Below are 13,699 nucleotides of genomic sequence, written 5' to 3' on the forward strand. Positions count from 1 at the left end.
ACGACCAAAACATCAAACAGAACTGAAACACGACATGAGCGAGGACCAACCTCCACCACAAACTGGTTTACAACAGAAACAGCAACAAAAGGACTAAATTTTGTTCCCCGAGGGAAGATCGACCCAAAACATCCATCAGAACTGCAATCAGACGATAAATGAGAGAGGAGATACAATTCTAGTCAGAAGAAAATGTGTTTTAAGTGACCTAATTACTAATTTGTTAGCAAAAAATTGGCAATCCAACAACCAAGTGTTGTGTAGAAAGTCAAGTTCTTTCAAATAAAACAAACAGAACAGAACTCCATGGAGAATTGACGTAGGAGACACGATTTAACTGAAAATAAAGTCGTAAACAAATTGTTTACGACAGGAAAAGAAACAAACGACCAAGTTTTGTTCCCTGAGAGAAAAATCGACCCAAAACATCAATCAGAACTGAAATCGGATGAGAAATGAGATTTAAAAAAAAAAAAAATTTCTAGTGAGAGGCCTGGAAAATTTGTTAATTTGGCCTATTAGTAACTCATTAGCAAAAATTTTGATAAAACAATGACCGTGTTAAACAATCAGAATGGAAATCCATAGAGAACTGACAGAGAAGATACTATTTAGCTGAATTGCGGATGACGGACGGATGACAGACGCCACGCCATGGCAACTGACCTAATGACCAGATGAGCTTACGATATCCAGGATAGAGGGAGACACGGGACAGGATTTCCACTCCTATCCCATCCCAATCCTATAAAAATACTCCTGTTCTGTCCCAATCCCATTGGAAGAAGAAAGGCACATCCCATCCTGTTCCCGTATTCAAAATAAAGAAAACATTGTTTATTCATAACACAACTGCATACAAAATCTGACCTATTGTTATTATGGTTCCCGTCCCACTTGCTTCCATTGCACCTGTTTGTCACATGATGAATACAGAAACCGACTTCCAGCTCACATAAATCCTACACAAATCACGTGACCCACAGGATTCCTGTAAAAAACATCAGGGCTCTGACCCAACCTCCTACCACTGGATGAACCAGACATCTGCACTATTGCGCATCAATCTGATCTGTGACATGTATCGAAACCACGACACGCCAGTCAGGGTTATGATCAATCAAATCATATTATGACCTGTCGGTTCGAGCTGTGAGCGCTACTGCACACAGCAGGATGTCGCTCTTGAAATCCCGCAGGCGTTTTATCTGTCAGTCAAATTCTATGCAAATGACAAATCAAAACTTCCTCTGGTTAAACTAGTCAAACTTAAACAGGGCTTTAGAGCATTTTAGTCTCGCCGTCTTACCCGTCTCCGTCCAGATACACCTGCGTGTCGCTCCATATGGGCAAAACAAGGCCAATGGTGCAGTCATCACTGAGAGAGCGTGAGAATAGAGAAGACTAGGTAAGATAAGATGGCATCAGCTTTGGAAAACAAAGAAGTAATCAGTCAGAAAATCTTGCCATGTGTCTGAAATCGCTCCCTACTCACTATATAATGAGGACGCCATTTTCCCGAGGATTATTTACACCCTATATAGTGCACTCAAGTATCCCACAATGCATCACGAAAAGTAGTGTACAACGATGGTCACTAATCAAAGCAATATATCCCATCATGCATTAGGGTCACACTGAAAGAAATCAAATTAAAAGTCTGAAATGTGATTTAATAAAAGGCAGCGGCAAAGAAGAAAGCATTCAGCCTTGATTTAAAAGAACTGAAAGCTGCAGGTACTTTGTATTGATTAATGTGGGAAATGCGCTCAGTATAATATGGATTTATCATAAAAACACACGCATGTATTTATTAATTTAAAACCCACCAGCTGACTGATCTGGCACGTTTTAATTGTGCGACAGTAATGACATAAATACCAGCGCGACGGAGGAGTGTCCGAAAGCGTTTTTACATTTTACCAATGAGCTCACTATATACAGTTAGGTCCATATACATTTGGACACTGACACAAATTGTTTTTTACCTGTTTACTGAAACATATTCAAGTTATATAATGGACATGGACAAAGTCCAGACTTTCAGCTTTCATTTGAGGGTATCCACATTAAAATTGGATGAAGGGTTTAGGAGTTTCAGCTCCTTAACATGTGCCACCCTGTTTTTAAAGGGACTAAAAGTAATTGGACAGTTGACTCAAAGGCTATTTCATGGGCAGGTGTGGGAAATTCCTTCGTTATGTCATTCTCAATTAAGCAGATAAAAGGCCTGGAGTTGATTTGAGGTGTGGTGCTTGCATTTGGAAGATTTTGCTGTGAAGAAAACATGCGGTCAAAGGAGCTCTCCATGCAGGTGAAACAAGCCATCCTTAAGCTGCGAAAACAGAAAAAACCCATCCGAGAAATTGCTACAATATTAGGAGTGGCAAAATCTACAGTTTGGTACATCCTGAGAAAGAAAGAAAGAAAGAAAGAAAGAAAGAAAGAACTGGTGAACTCATCAATGCAAAAAGACCTGGACACTCACAGATGACAACAGTGGTGGATGATCGCAGGATAATTTCCATGGTGAAGAGAAACCCCTTCACAACAGCCAACCAAGTGAACAACACTCTCCAGGAGGTAGGCGTATCAATATCCAAATCTACCATAAAGAGAAGACTGCATGAAAGTAAATACAGAGGGTTCACTGCACGGTGCAAGCCACTCATAAGCCTCAAGAATAAAAAGGCTAGATTGGACTTTGCTAAAAAACATCTAAACAAGCCAGCACAGTTCTGGAAGAACATTCTTTGGACAGATGAAACCAAGATCAACCTCTACCAGAATGATGGAAAGAAAAAAGTATAGCGAAGGCGTGGTACAGCTCATGATCCAAAGCATACCACATCATCTGTAAAACACGGCGGAGGCAGTGTGATGGCTTGGGCATGCATGGCTGCCAGTGGCACTGGGTCACTAGTGTTTATTGATGATGTGACACAGGACAGAAGCAGCCGGATGAATTCTGAGGTATTCAGAGACATACTGTGTGCTCAAATCCAGCCAAACTGATTGGTCGGCATTTCATAATACAGATGGACAATGACCCAAAACAAAGCCAAAGCAACCCAGGAGTTTATTAAAGAAAGAAGTGGAATATTCTTGAATGGCCAAGTCAGTCACCTGATCTCAACCCAATTGAGCAGCATTTCACTTGTTAAAGACTAAACTTCAGACAGAAAGGCCCACAAACAAACAGCAACTGAAAACCACTGCAGTAAAGGCCTGGCAGAGCATTAAAAAGGAGGAAACGCAGCGTCTGGTGATGTCCATGAGTTCAAGACTTCAGGCAATCATTGCCAACAAAGGATTTTCAACCAAGTATTAGAAATGAACATTTTATTTACAATTATTTAATTTGTCCAATTACTTTTGAGCCCCTGAAATGAAGGGATCGTGTTTAAAAAATGCTTTAGTTCCTCACATTTTTATGCAATCATTTTGTTCAACCCAGTGAATTAAAGCTGAAAGTCTGAACTTCAACTGCATCTCAATTGTTTTGTTCAAAATTCATTGTGGTAATGTACAGAACCAAAATTAGAAAAAAAATGTCTCTGTCCAAATATTTATGGACCTAACTGTAGTCCTCTATATAGTAATTCCCTATGTAGGGAGTAGTGAACGAGTGAGCGATTTCGGACGCAGGGTTGGTATGTGTAAAACCGATGTGCAAGTGACCTGTTCACGTTTGGGAAGTCCATGCCGAGCAGAAGACTCTCCTGTTTGTGGCTGTTGGTTGTAACGATGAGTAAATATCTCACTCTAACGGGACTCACTGACTCCAAACGAACAGCCTGCAAACAGACAACACGGGAATCGACACTTTATCTGCTTACATCCTAATGAATATTTATTCCTGACATTCAGGTCCAAACATCTGCCTGAGGACTGTTCGAACCCTCACACTATTTATTACAAGTATTTAACTTACCCGTTCACGTTTCCTCAGTTTACCCAAGCAATAAAAACACTTTGTTTTAAACAGGTACACGGCATTTTAGACCATTGTTTCAGCCCAGATACGGCTATGTGACAACTGTAGTTTCAGGCATAATAATAAATATCACCCAAACACCACTCACATCATTCTGATTCAGCATCAAAGAGGAGTTTATTAAAAATAAATTAATTAGTTGTTGGAAAAATATCATTTAATCAAGAAACATCTAGGATCAGCATCGGAGAGGAGTTCTGTCGTAATGTCATGAATTTGCTGTTCATCAAGTGGGTGATACATTAAATACACATCACTGTGTACGTTATTATTCATTCTGCTTTAATTCATAAGAATTAATATTTTAATTAATTAAACAGGTACTTTTTGATGAAGTACATTTTATAAAAAAAATGAAACAAACAAACGATGTGATGTTCATATCTTACTAGTTTGACGGAATCTTCAGGTCTCAGTAGCGAAATCATAGCATGTAAATGCTTGCGCTTTGTATCAGAAGCTCCGCCCACAAGCTGAGCATTGGGAAACAGAGAGGGTGTGGCTTCTTCATGTGGCCCCTCCCTCTCTCCTTCTTCAAGTAAAAGCACCGCACCTCGGACAAAAGCAAAACTCTCCCTGACGTGCAGAAAATAGAAATAACTCATGACACAATCTTAATTTTTTCTTTTAGCACAGAAATCTACCAATTTCTATTTTTTTTAAATGACACTTTGTTTATAGGTACACTATACAACATTCCGACTGCCAACATTCCGACACTGTAAATAGTAATACAAGGTTGGGTACTGAGTCTTGGTGGGGGGTTGGCCCCCGCCGCCAAAGCTTTCTAGCAAAACTACCCTGAAAAATCACACTAAAACAAAATAGTTTGACAAAATTTATTCTACAAACTATCATCTTACATTAATTTGCAAAGTTCTTTTCAACAATGTATGGAAATAGTCAGTGAATCAGGCAAAAACTTCAAACAATGCAATTGGCACATATAACTTTTGACAAAGTACACATTAGAGAAATAGACTAGAGCTTACTCAGTCAACAGTTGATGTTATTGCACCACATAAACTTGGCAATATCTAAAACCATTCATTCATTAGTCACAAACAAAAATGAATTCAGAACATACTACATCAATGAAAGTTGATACAAAAAATATTATGAACTGTCATCAAAATTAAATATACAACAAAAATGTGAAAATTGGCAATGAATATGGCACTTCAAAGATAAAAAACAAAATTTTTCACGTATTACGATATCAGAACGCCCGCAATGACTGATAGAAATGTCTCGCCGACATGGAGCACAAAACGCGTAGCAGAGATGCCTACCCCAAATTTTGAATTTCAGTATTCTTGAAAACATTTTTCAGTATTTTGGAATGACTTTCAGTAACATTATGCACATTTCCATTATAAAGAGGTGTATATACCAATATGTTTAACATTTAAATTATTAAAAAGTACTGTTTTGTGTGAATTGAATAAACAAAACATGAGCAGCCATCTCAACTGAATTTCCACTCAACAAATTTCTAGAGCATACAATAGATCACATTTTATAAATACAATAGTGTTCCCTGTTTGCAGACATTACGGTTGACGACCAGTCATTGGTATTGAATGTAACTCCTCAAAAGTATTATATTATATTTCCTGACAAAATGTTCTACCTGTTAACGGATTCTAATAAAATTAAAAAAAAAAAAAATTCTTATTTCATGCCAGAGAGAGTCCGGCATTGTTATCTTAATGTCCCAATATATAAATATTTCAGCATAATGCTTCAGAAGAGACATTGAATAAAATGACACTTATAATTGTATTTAAAACAGTGGAATGATCAATTTTTTGCCACAATCCCAACAGCACTAATCATAAAATTCTGTTTTTGATCATAATACATGTACATTTGCACTTGCAACACTGAAAAGACTTTGAATTAAAGAAGTACAGCCAGTGTTTGATATTTCAGTGAATAAAAATCAGACATGTAAAAAGAAACTGAATAAGTTTAACTCACATTTCATGGCACTAATTGGCAAGTTCAACTCCAAGCACAGGTCAACCATCACCGCTTCAGCACGCGTCACGTTCCGTGTCTTTTCATCCACAGATTTCGTAAAAAAAAAAAAACCCGCTGGATACCCCCAGATTTACTTTCTGCCTGACTCGCCATTTCAGCATACTCCATATGTTTTTTGTAGTTGACATGCCGCGTGCAGTCATCGCGACCACCATGAGTGATGTTAATGTCAGTTCTACACAGTTTGCAGTGCGCGCATCCATTGCCCTTTTGACTGGGTGTAATGCACGGCCATTCTACCGGATCGAAAATAGCGCGAACAAATGTGCGGAATCTGTGCATGTCACACACAGCATGTGCGGAATCTGCGCAAGTCACACACAGCACGTGTGGTTGTCATAAAAATAAATAGCCGTGAATTGCGCATGGATTGAAAAAGTCGCTTGGACATTTAAAAACAACTCACTGGAATTTTTTAAGACTTAAAATAATTCCGTACAGAATAACACCGTTTGCCGTAACATCATATTTACGCAACTTTTCCGTACAAAATACGGCCAATCCGTACTAGTAGGCATCTCTGGTAGTGATCGCCCTTACTTGACTTAGAAATGAAGGGAAACTCCTCTTGGTACGAGTCCTTGAAGCGCTGGCCCTTCCCCTTAGCTATGCTTTCTTTAGAGATTAGTACTACGCTACATCTTCATAACAAAAGCTTGAAACGCCATGCTTTGTTCAGAAACTTCGTGAACAAAGGCCAGACGATAGCGTGCCATGGATGATCTAATAGCATCATTGATTGGCTGAGAGAACAAGCAATAGCCAATGAAATTTGGCGTAGTATCTGCCGCTTGGAACGAAGCGGTGTTTTATCAAATACGAATCCCACCCCGGTGATAGACTTTGAAAATGACCCATGAAATTTGGCAAAATCGTATTTTATTGTAGTAAATTCGTATTTTTGTAATCAAAACGACAAATCGTAATAAATACGATTTATTCGTAGTAGTTGGCAGCTATGCACTATGTTGCAGAAAGTCCATGAAACAAGTTAGTTCCTGTTGTCATTTACGTTATTAAGACAGAAAACTTAAAGTTATAGCTTCACTTCTGACTGTTACTCAGCGCTGACACCAGAGACTCCTTACAGAAACGTTAAAAAAAAAAAATGGTAAACAGAAATAAAACACAATCATTTACCTCTTCTGAAGTCTCCCTCTTCTTGCAACGGTTTCATCCTTAAAGAAAAAAAAAAAAAAAAGTGTAAATGATCAGAAACGTGCAGCTGGAGGCGAGTTTTTAAAGCTTTTGAAAGTTTTCCAGAACAAAAAAAAAAAGAACAAGAAGTCAGAGTCCTCTATATCCCCCGCCCTGTAGACCAACTAGATACCAAGTTTCAAGATATTATTTGTCACATTTTTCAAGTCGTGCTGCAGGAAACCAATCCTACCCCTTTACACTGACCTTTGGTCCAGGTGAACTAAAAATGAAAATTTCTCACATTTCTTAGCATCAAAAGGCACATCTACATTACTGAATCAACACAAACACCAACTTTCAAGACCAAACCACTCAGTTTTCAAGTTCTGCTCCGGAAACAAAACCTACCCCGAAGACTCACCTGAGAGACCAAGTCTGAAATTGTTTCCACGGAAACATGAAAAATTTTAATTTCTCAATTTTCTTAGTATGAAAAGGCACATCTACATCACCTCGTTAACATGTACACCAAGTTTCAAATCTGTATCATGAATAGTTTTGGATATACGCTCTGGAAACAAACATTGCTCTTAGAAACCAAGTCAAAATCTATTTATGTAAAAAATTGAAAAAAACTTTTTTTTTTTTTTTCAAAAATCCAAAATAGCAAAAGGCACCGGTTCACATGTTGCTTGATATGGAAACAAAGTTTCATGAAGATATCTTAAGTAGTTTTAAAGATATGGCCCGGAAACGAAAACGTGACCGGACAGATGGACGGAACGTGTTTCTACATCCCTCGCCATACTTCATTTGGGCAAGGGATAAAAATCAGAGGCTGATCGTGATGCAGTAGGATTTCGGCCTCACCTTCATCTCAACATAAAGAGAGCGATGCAGCAGCGCTTTAGTCCTGCAACCTGTCCAGCTCACTCACCTCCTCCTCCATACACTCCGCTTCTGAAGCTTCAACCATCAATGCCATCGCACTCGCCATCTCACAGACTAGCCTAGCCGAGTCGCTGCAGTAACTCGTACAGCTGTGCTGCACTGCATTCTGGGACTTGAGCCAGAAAAGAAACTTGCACCAAATCTGAATCTGAGATCGCTGAATTTCTTTCACCGTTATAACATCAGTGACGTTGTAGCGTTCACACTACGAAGTGTCAAGTTACTCAGCAATGCCACTTAGTCATGTAGTTTGTCTTGTTTTCTCTTGTGGGCGTGGTTAATCCAGTGTTTATTTAATTTCCATTGAGAAACTACATTAGCTATATTGTGTATATAGCTTCTAAAGCTAACTAGCTAAATACAAATCAAACATGTCCACTCAGCAGAGACAACAACCATCTCGACTACTTCCTTCCAAGCTTTATTTTTCTTCATAAATGTCTCTATATACATTAACATGAGGTCATATATCAGGAGACAAGGAAACCACAGGTTTGCGTCTATTTTTGCAGGAACTTGGAAGTGTTGGACCATGTGATCGTTCGAGGCAATTTGGGCGGCGGCAACGTGTTGATCTAATCAATTACGTAAATACGTCTATTTGTGTGGAATGTGTTGATGGTGTTGTATACATTCATCCTTTTAATTATTTTTACATTAATTAGTGCAGCTCTCGCTCCGAGGCTTGCTGAAAACAAGATCAACTGTGAGCTACTCCTCACTCCCCCCACTCTCACTGATATCAGAATGCAAGCAATCGAAGGAATAGGACTCTTATTATGAATGTTGACTTCAACAATTAATGAACCCTGAAACAAGTAAGTAAAGAGCAGCGTCTCTCCCCAGGGAGTTCAAACAGCATCCTGGGAAACTGTCATTTTCAAACAGCATTTTGATTCTTGAAATAGTGCCAAAATCCACACGACGGGTTTCATAAATACATGGTCAATAAACAGGAAGTTGATGTGCAACAGACCTGAAAATGCTAAACACGGTATAGAACCCCAAGCTGAAGCTCGCTACCAAATATCAAGCAGGTGTGATTTGTAGTTGCTGAGAAAAGTGTGATGAAAATTTTGTAAATCTATGCTATACGTTTCGTAAATACATTCAGTCGGTAAACAGGAAGTTGATGTGCGACAGACCTGAAAACGGTAAACATGGTATAGAACCCCAAGCTGAAGTTTGGTACCAAGTGGATCTGATTTGTGGATGCTGAGAAGAAGTGCGTTTCAGACAGATGGAGATATTATGGATGGAGGTAAATAAACAAGTATACCCCCCCCCTTCCTTCAGAGCAGGGTATAATAATAATAAATTATCAGAAACTTTGTGCTGCTGTTGTACGCCATTTCAGGTTTTACAAAATGTCCAGAACAATGTTTAATCAGGTCTAAGTCGAAAGAATTCGCAGACTTCCGATGATCTGATTCAGCGTTTTTGGGAGTCTGATTTTCAGGATGCCCAGGAGAGGGCGCCACCATGATCGGAGATGAACGTATACAGTGTGACGCATGACATAAACACTTATTCGCGTCAGTCAACGTAATCGATTACGTCAACGTGTTGTTGCAGTCGTAGAGCCAATCGTTTGGATTTGTTGTTTTATGTCATGCATAATTTGCATAGAATTTTTTTTTAAAAATCGTTCAAATTAAGGTTTTGCTGACGGCCGACGACAGCTCTCACATGCCAGGTTCTCTTTATCTCATCTGATGAATCGATCAAGCCAGATGTTTGTATTTGACGCTTTACAGCATCATATCTAATTTGCCTCGAGTTGAAAAAAATCACTTTCTTGCACACAAACACAGAAATAAAATAAATAAATAATAAAAAAACCCACCACACTCACCGGTCATTGTTGTGAAAATCGGGTTACATGTCAGTCAACAATATAGCAACAGATTGTGTTTCAGAGTGAAATTTTCTTCAGTAATATGACAAGATTGCAGACAGAAGGAGAAAAAATAAATACATAATTCCTTTTATTTCCTGCAAACAGGAAAAAAAAAAAAAAAAGGAAACCACTTGGCATGTCGCAGCAAGTTTACACACGATTGGACACCAAGGAAGCGTGTGAGAAAGGAGATAGTGGAAAGCACAGCGAGAAGAAACTGGAGATAGAAACACGACCTGTTAGGCGACAGACATGTCCAAACCGAGGAGGGATGAAATGAGAGAAAAATATAAGAGGATGAGTACAGACCTGCCGAGCCCTTGCACTGTGAATCCTGTGAAGCTAACGAGCATGGAGCCATCGCCTTTATAACGGGGGTGTAAATATTTCCGGCTCAGTGGATAAATGTTAAATACTGGCACGCAAAAATGCAATTAAAAACAAACATGATTACAATGTGTGTTGAAAGAAGGTGAATTTCTCAACATGAAAGGAGTACATACCAAAGAGAAGAAGTGCCACATACGAGCTGAAAGAAAGAAAGAAAGAAAGAAAGAAAGAAAGAAAGAAAGAAAGAAAGAAAGAAAGAAAGAAAGAAAGAAAGTGAACATGAAGCAAGGAAAGAAAAAAAGAAGACAGGATGAGATGAAGGGATGAAATGCAAGTGTTCAGTAAAACTAACAAACAACAACGAGTCCATCAACATCCACAAAAGAGCTGTTTGTTACGCGCTCGGTGACACGCCCACTCAAATAATATCATATAAAAATATTACAAATATTTCTATCAAAACCATTCAAGTGTCTATTAAACATCCTGCAAAGTCAGAATGAAAAACAAAAACGACAAGACATCTCATCTCATTATCTCAAGCCGCTTTATCCTGTTCTACAGGGTCGCAGGCGAGCTGGATCCTATCCCAGCTGACTACGGGCGAAAGGCGGGGTACACCCTGGACAAGTCGCCAGGTCATCACAGGGCTGACACATAGACACAGACAACCATTCACACTCACATTCACACCTACGCTCAATTTAGAGTCACCAGTTAACCTAACCTGCATGTCTTTGGACTGTGGGGGAAACCGGAGCACCCGGAGGAAACCCACGCGGACACGGGGAGAACATGCAAACTCCACACAGAAAGGCCCTCGCCGGCCACGGGGCTCGAACCCAGGACCTTCTTGCTGTGAGGCGACAGCGCTAACCACTACACCACCATGCCGCCCACGACAAGACATTACAAATAAATATTATCAAACTTCCAGCTGAACGCTCTGATCACACCGACCTCAGACTGTCCTAGTGGGCGTGGCCTAACATTCTAACCACATTCTAATGAGCATTCTCGATTGGCTGAAACTCCGCCTCTCTCAAGCAACTAGAAATCAGTAGCTATGCTCACTGGGTTCGATTTCCTTTGGTTAGCTTTCACGAGCAACATCATCCTTCTCTCGCTACGTCAAGTTGCGTTTTTGCGAGGTCAGATTTGCGCCGTGTCTCAATTCACTGTACACGCCATGTACTTACTTGCGTAGTGAGTGAATTTCGACAGGGTCGTGTTGTTTCAAATTGAACGTGGCAAGTTGTGCACTTACTGGAAATGATCATCGTAACATTTTACCGCATCACCTGCATAAAAATCTGTCTACCAGCTTTTTTTTGCTCACCTCTTAAAAATGAACGTGTTTTTATTTTTCCTCTCGTGTGCATAGATATTTCAGACGACATGGAAATTATGTCGTTGTTACACACTCAGCGTACGTGGAGTATGGAAGTGTGCCAATTGAGACACCGCATTAGCTAACTAGGTAGCCTTCACTTGCCAAGTTAAATCTTGCTTGCAACGTTAGGTTTTTTTTTTGCTAGGTCAGCTTTCACAAGCTAGATCATCTTTCAGTCGCTACGGTAGGTTTCACTCTTGCTAGATTATCTTTCAGTCGCTAGCTTAAATTTCCTCATGAGGTTAGATTCTTTTGCGAGGTTAGCTTTTGCTAACTAGGTATGCTTTCAGGCGCTAGGTTTGCGAAACTTTCGCTTGCTACAGGTTTGATTTCTCTTTAGGATTAGCAGTCACACAATAGCTGCACACAATTTCCTTCGTTAATAGCTAAACTAAAATAACTCCTGATAGTTTAGCTTTCACTCATTAAACCTAAACTCGTGCACTTCACCTGTCTTACATCATCTGTCACGAGCTAACGTTCACTCAGCTTCTCTGACTAGATTTGAGTTTTCTTCTCAAGTTAACTTCCACTCCAACATTATTTTAATAAGAAACTACGGAATTAGTCAAGTGCAAAAGTTTGTATCCCCTATGGGACATGAATGGCAAAAAGGTTAAATACGTACACATCTCTCGTTCATCATTTTCCAAAACAAAATTCCAAAAAGATTTAAAAAAAAAAAGCGCATATTTTATATATATATATATATATATATATATATATATATATATATATATATATATATATATATATATATATATATTCATTCATTGTCTTAAAGGTGTACAAACATTTTCATCTGCAGGACACTTGTCTCTGAGCTGCATGTTATTGTGACATTCTGTATAGAACTGAACGAGGAAATAATAAAGAAAATAAAAACAGCTCGTTAGTGGATTCATAATGCTCAGACATTGTGTAATGATGTCGTTGTAAAACTCACCGGCGCTGTGGAGACAGACGGTGGTCTGTGCAGGGTCAGTAACGCCATCCCAGCTCCCGGCTCACTGAAACGCCGCTCAGGTGAGACGTGACCCGTACGAAGGTGTTTACACTCCTGCTGAGAGACGACAGAGGTGAAAACTTAACACAGGAAGAAAAAAAAAAAAAAAAGTTTTCCAGTGCAGCACATTGTGCAACCTGAGAACAGAGGACTGGACAGACCAGTCAGGGCACTTCACCTGGCACATGTCACCTGTCTCACATCACCTGAAGCACTTTATCTGGTATAATTCAACTGGGTCATGTCACCTGTCTCACATCACTTGGAGCACTTCAGTTGGCACGTCACCTTCTGCACCACATGTCACTTGAGACACTTCAACTGTCACATATCACCTGTCTCATGTCAACAAGTGCACTTCACCTGTCTTACATCAACTAGTGCACTTCACCCAGCAGTTCAACTGGTTCACATCACCTGGTGCACTTCAAATAACACAGGTGAGCTTGCACACTTCAGCTGGTGCACTTCACACCTGGAACATTACAACATTACTTCACCTAACCCACCCCACCTGACCTGTCGCACCCCACCTCACCCGTCGCAACTCACCTGACACAACCCACCCTTCGCACCCCACCTCACCCGTCGCACCTCATCCGACCCGACCCACCTCACCTCGTCCGACCCACCTCGCCCTTTACCTGGTGAGGACACACCTTACTTGCTGCACTTTGCCTGTAACACTTGATCTGGTACACTGCAGTTACACAATCAAACCATCATGTCACCTGAATAGCTTTAGTTCGAGAATATCACCCGTCACGACTCGCACATCACCTGGAGCACTTCACTTTGCTTTCATGTGCAGATGCTTCACATCCAGAACAGTTATAAAAACAAAAACAAACCCCTACTATACTCAATACTGCTGACTATACTCTCAGTACCTAATCACTATACTTGTGATACCACTGACTATTCATAATGCGAAGT

The 13,699-nt window shown here is 39.8% G+C and overlaps 1 protein-coding gene across 1 annotated transcript in view; it reads right to left on the bottom strand.

The window, feature by feature from the left end:
- The window catches only part of si:ch211-203d1.3 (protein phosphatase Slingshot homolog 3), a 39,529-nt gene that overhangs the window by 11,015 nt on the left and 14,815 nt on the right, over window positions 1–13,699 (bottom strand). The window contains exons 3-7 of the mRNA XM_060927222.1: window positions 12,704–12,820; window positions 7,184–7,221; window positions 4,387–4,573; window positions 3,682–3,797; window positions 1,310–1,378 (exon numbers count right to left, since the gene is read on the bottom strand). Coding sequence (XP_060783205.1) covers window positions 1,310–1,378; window positions 3,682–3,797; window positions 4,387–4,573; window positions 7,184–7,221; window positions 12,704–12,820 — 527 coding nt within the window. The remainder of the gene's footprint in view (window positions 1–1,309; window positions 1,379–3,681; window positions 3,798–4,386; window positions 4,574–7,183; window positions 7,222–12,703; window positions 12,821–13,699) is intronic.

This window comes from Neoarius graeffei, chromosome 8 (genome assembly GCF_027579695.1).
Source record: "Neoarius graeffei isolate fNeoGra1 chromosome 8, fNeoGra1.pri, whole genome shotgun sequence".
Classification (NCBI taxonomy): Eukaryota; Metazoa; Chordata; class Actinopteri; order Siluriformes; family Ariidae; genus Neoarius; species Neoarius graeffei.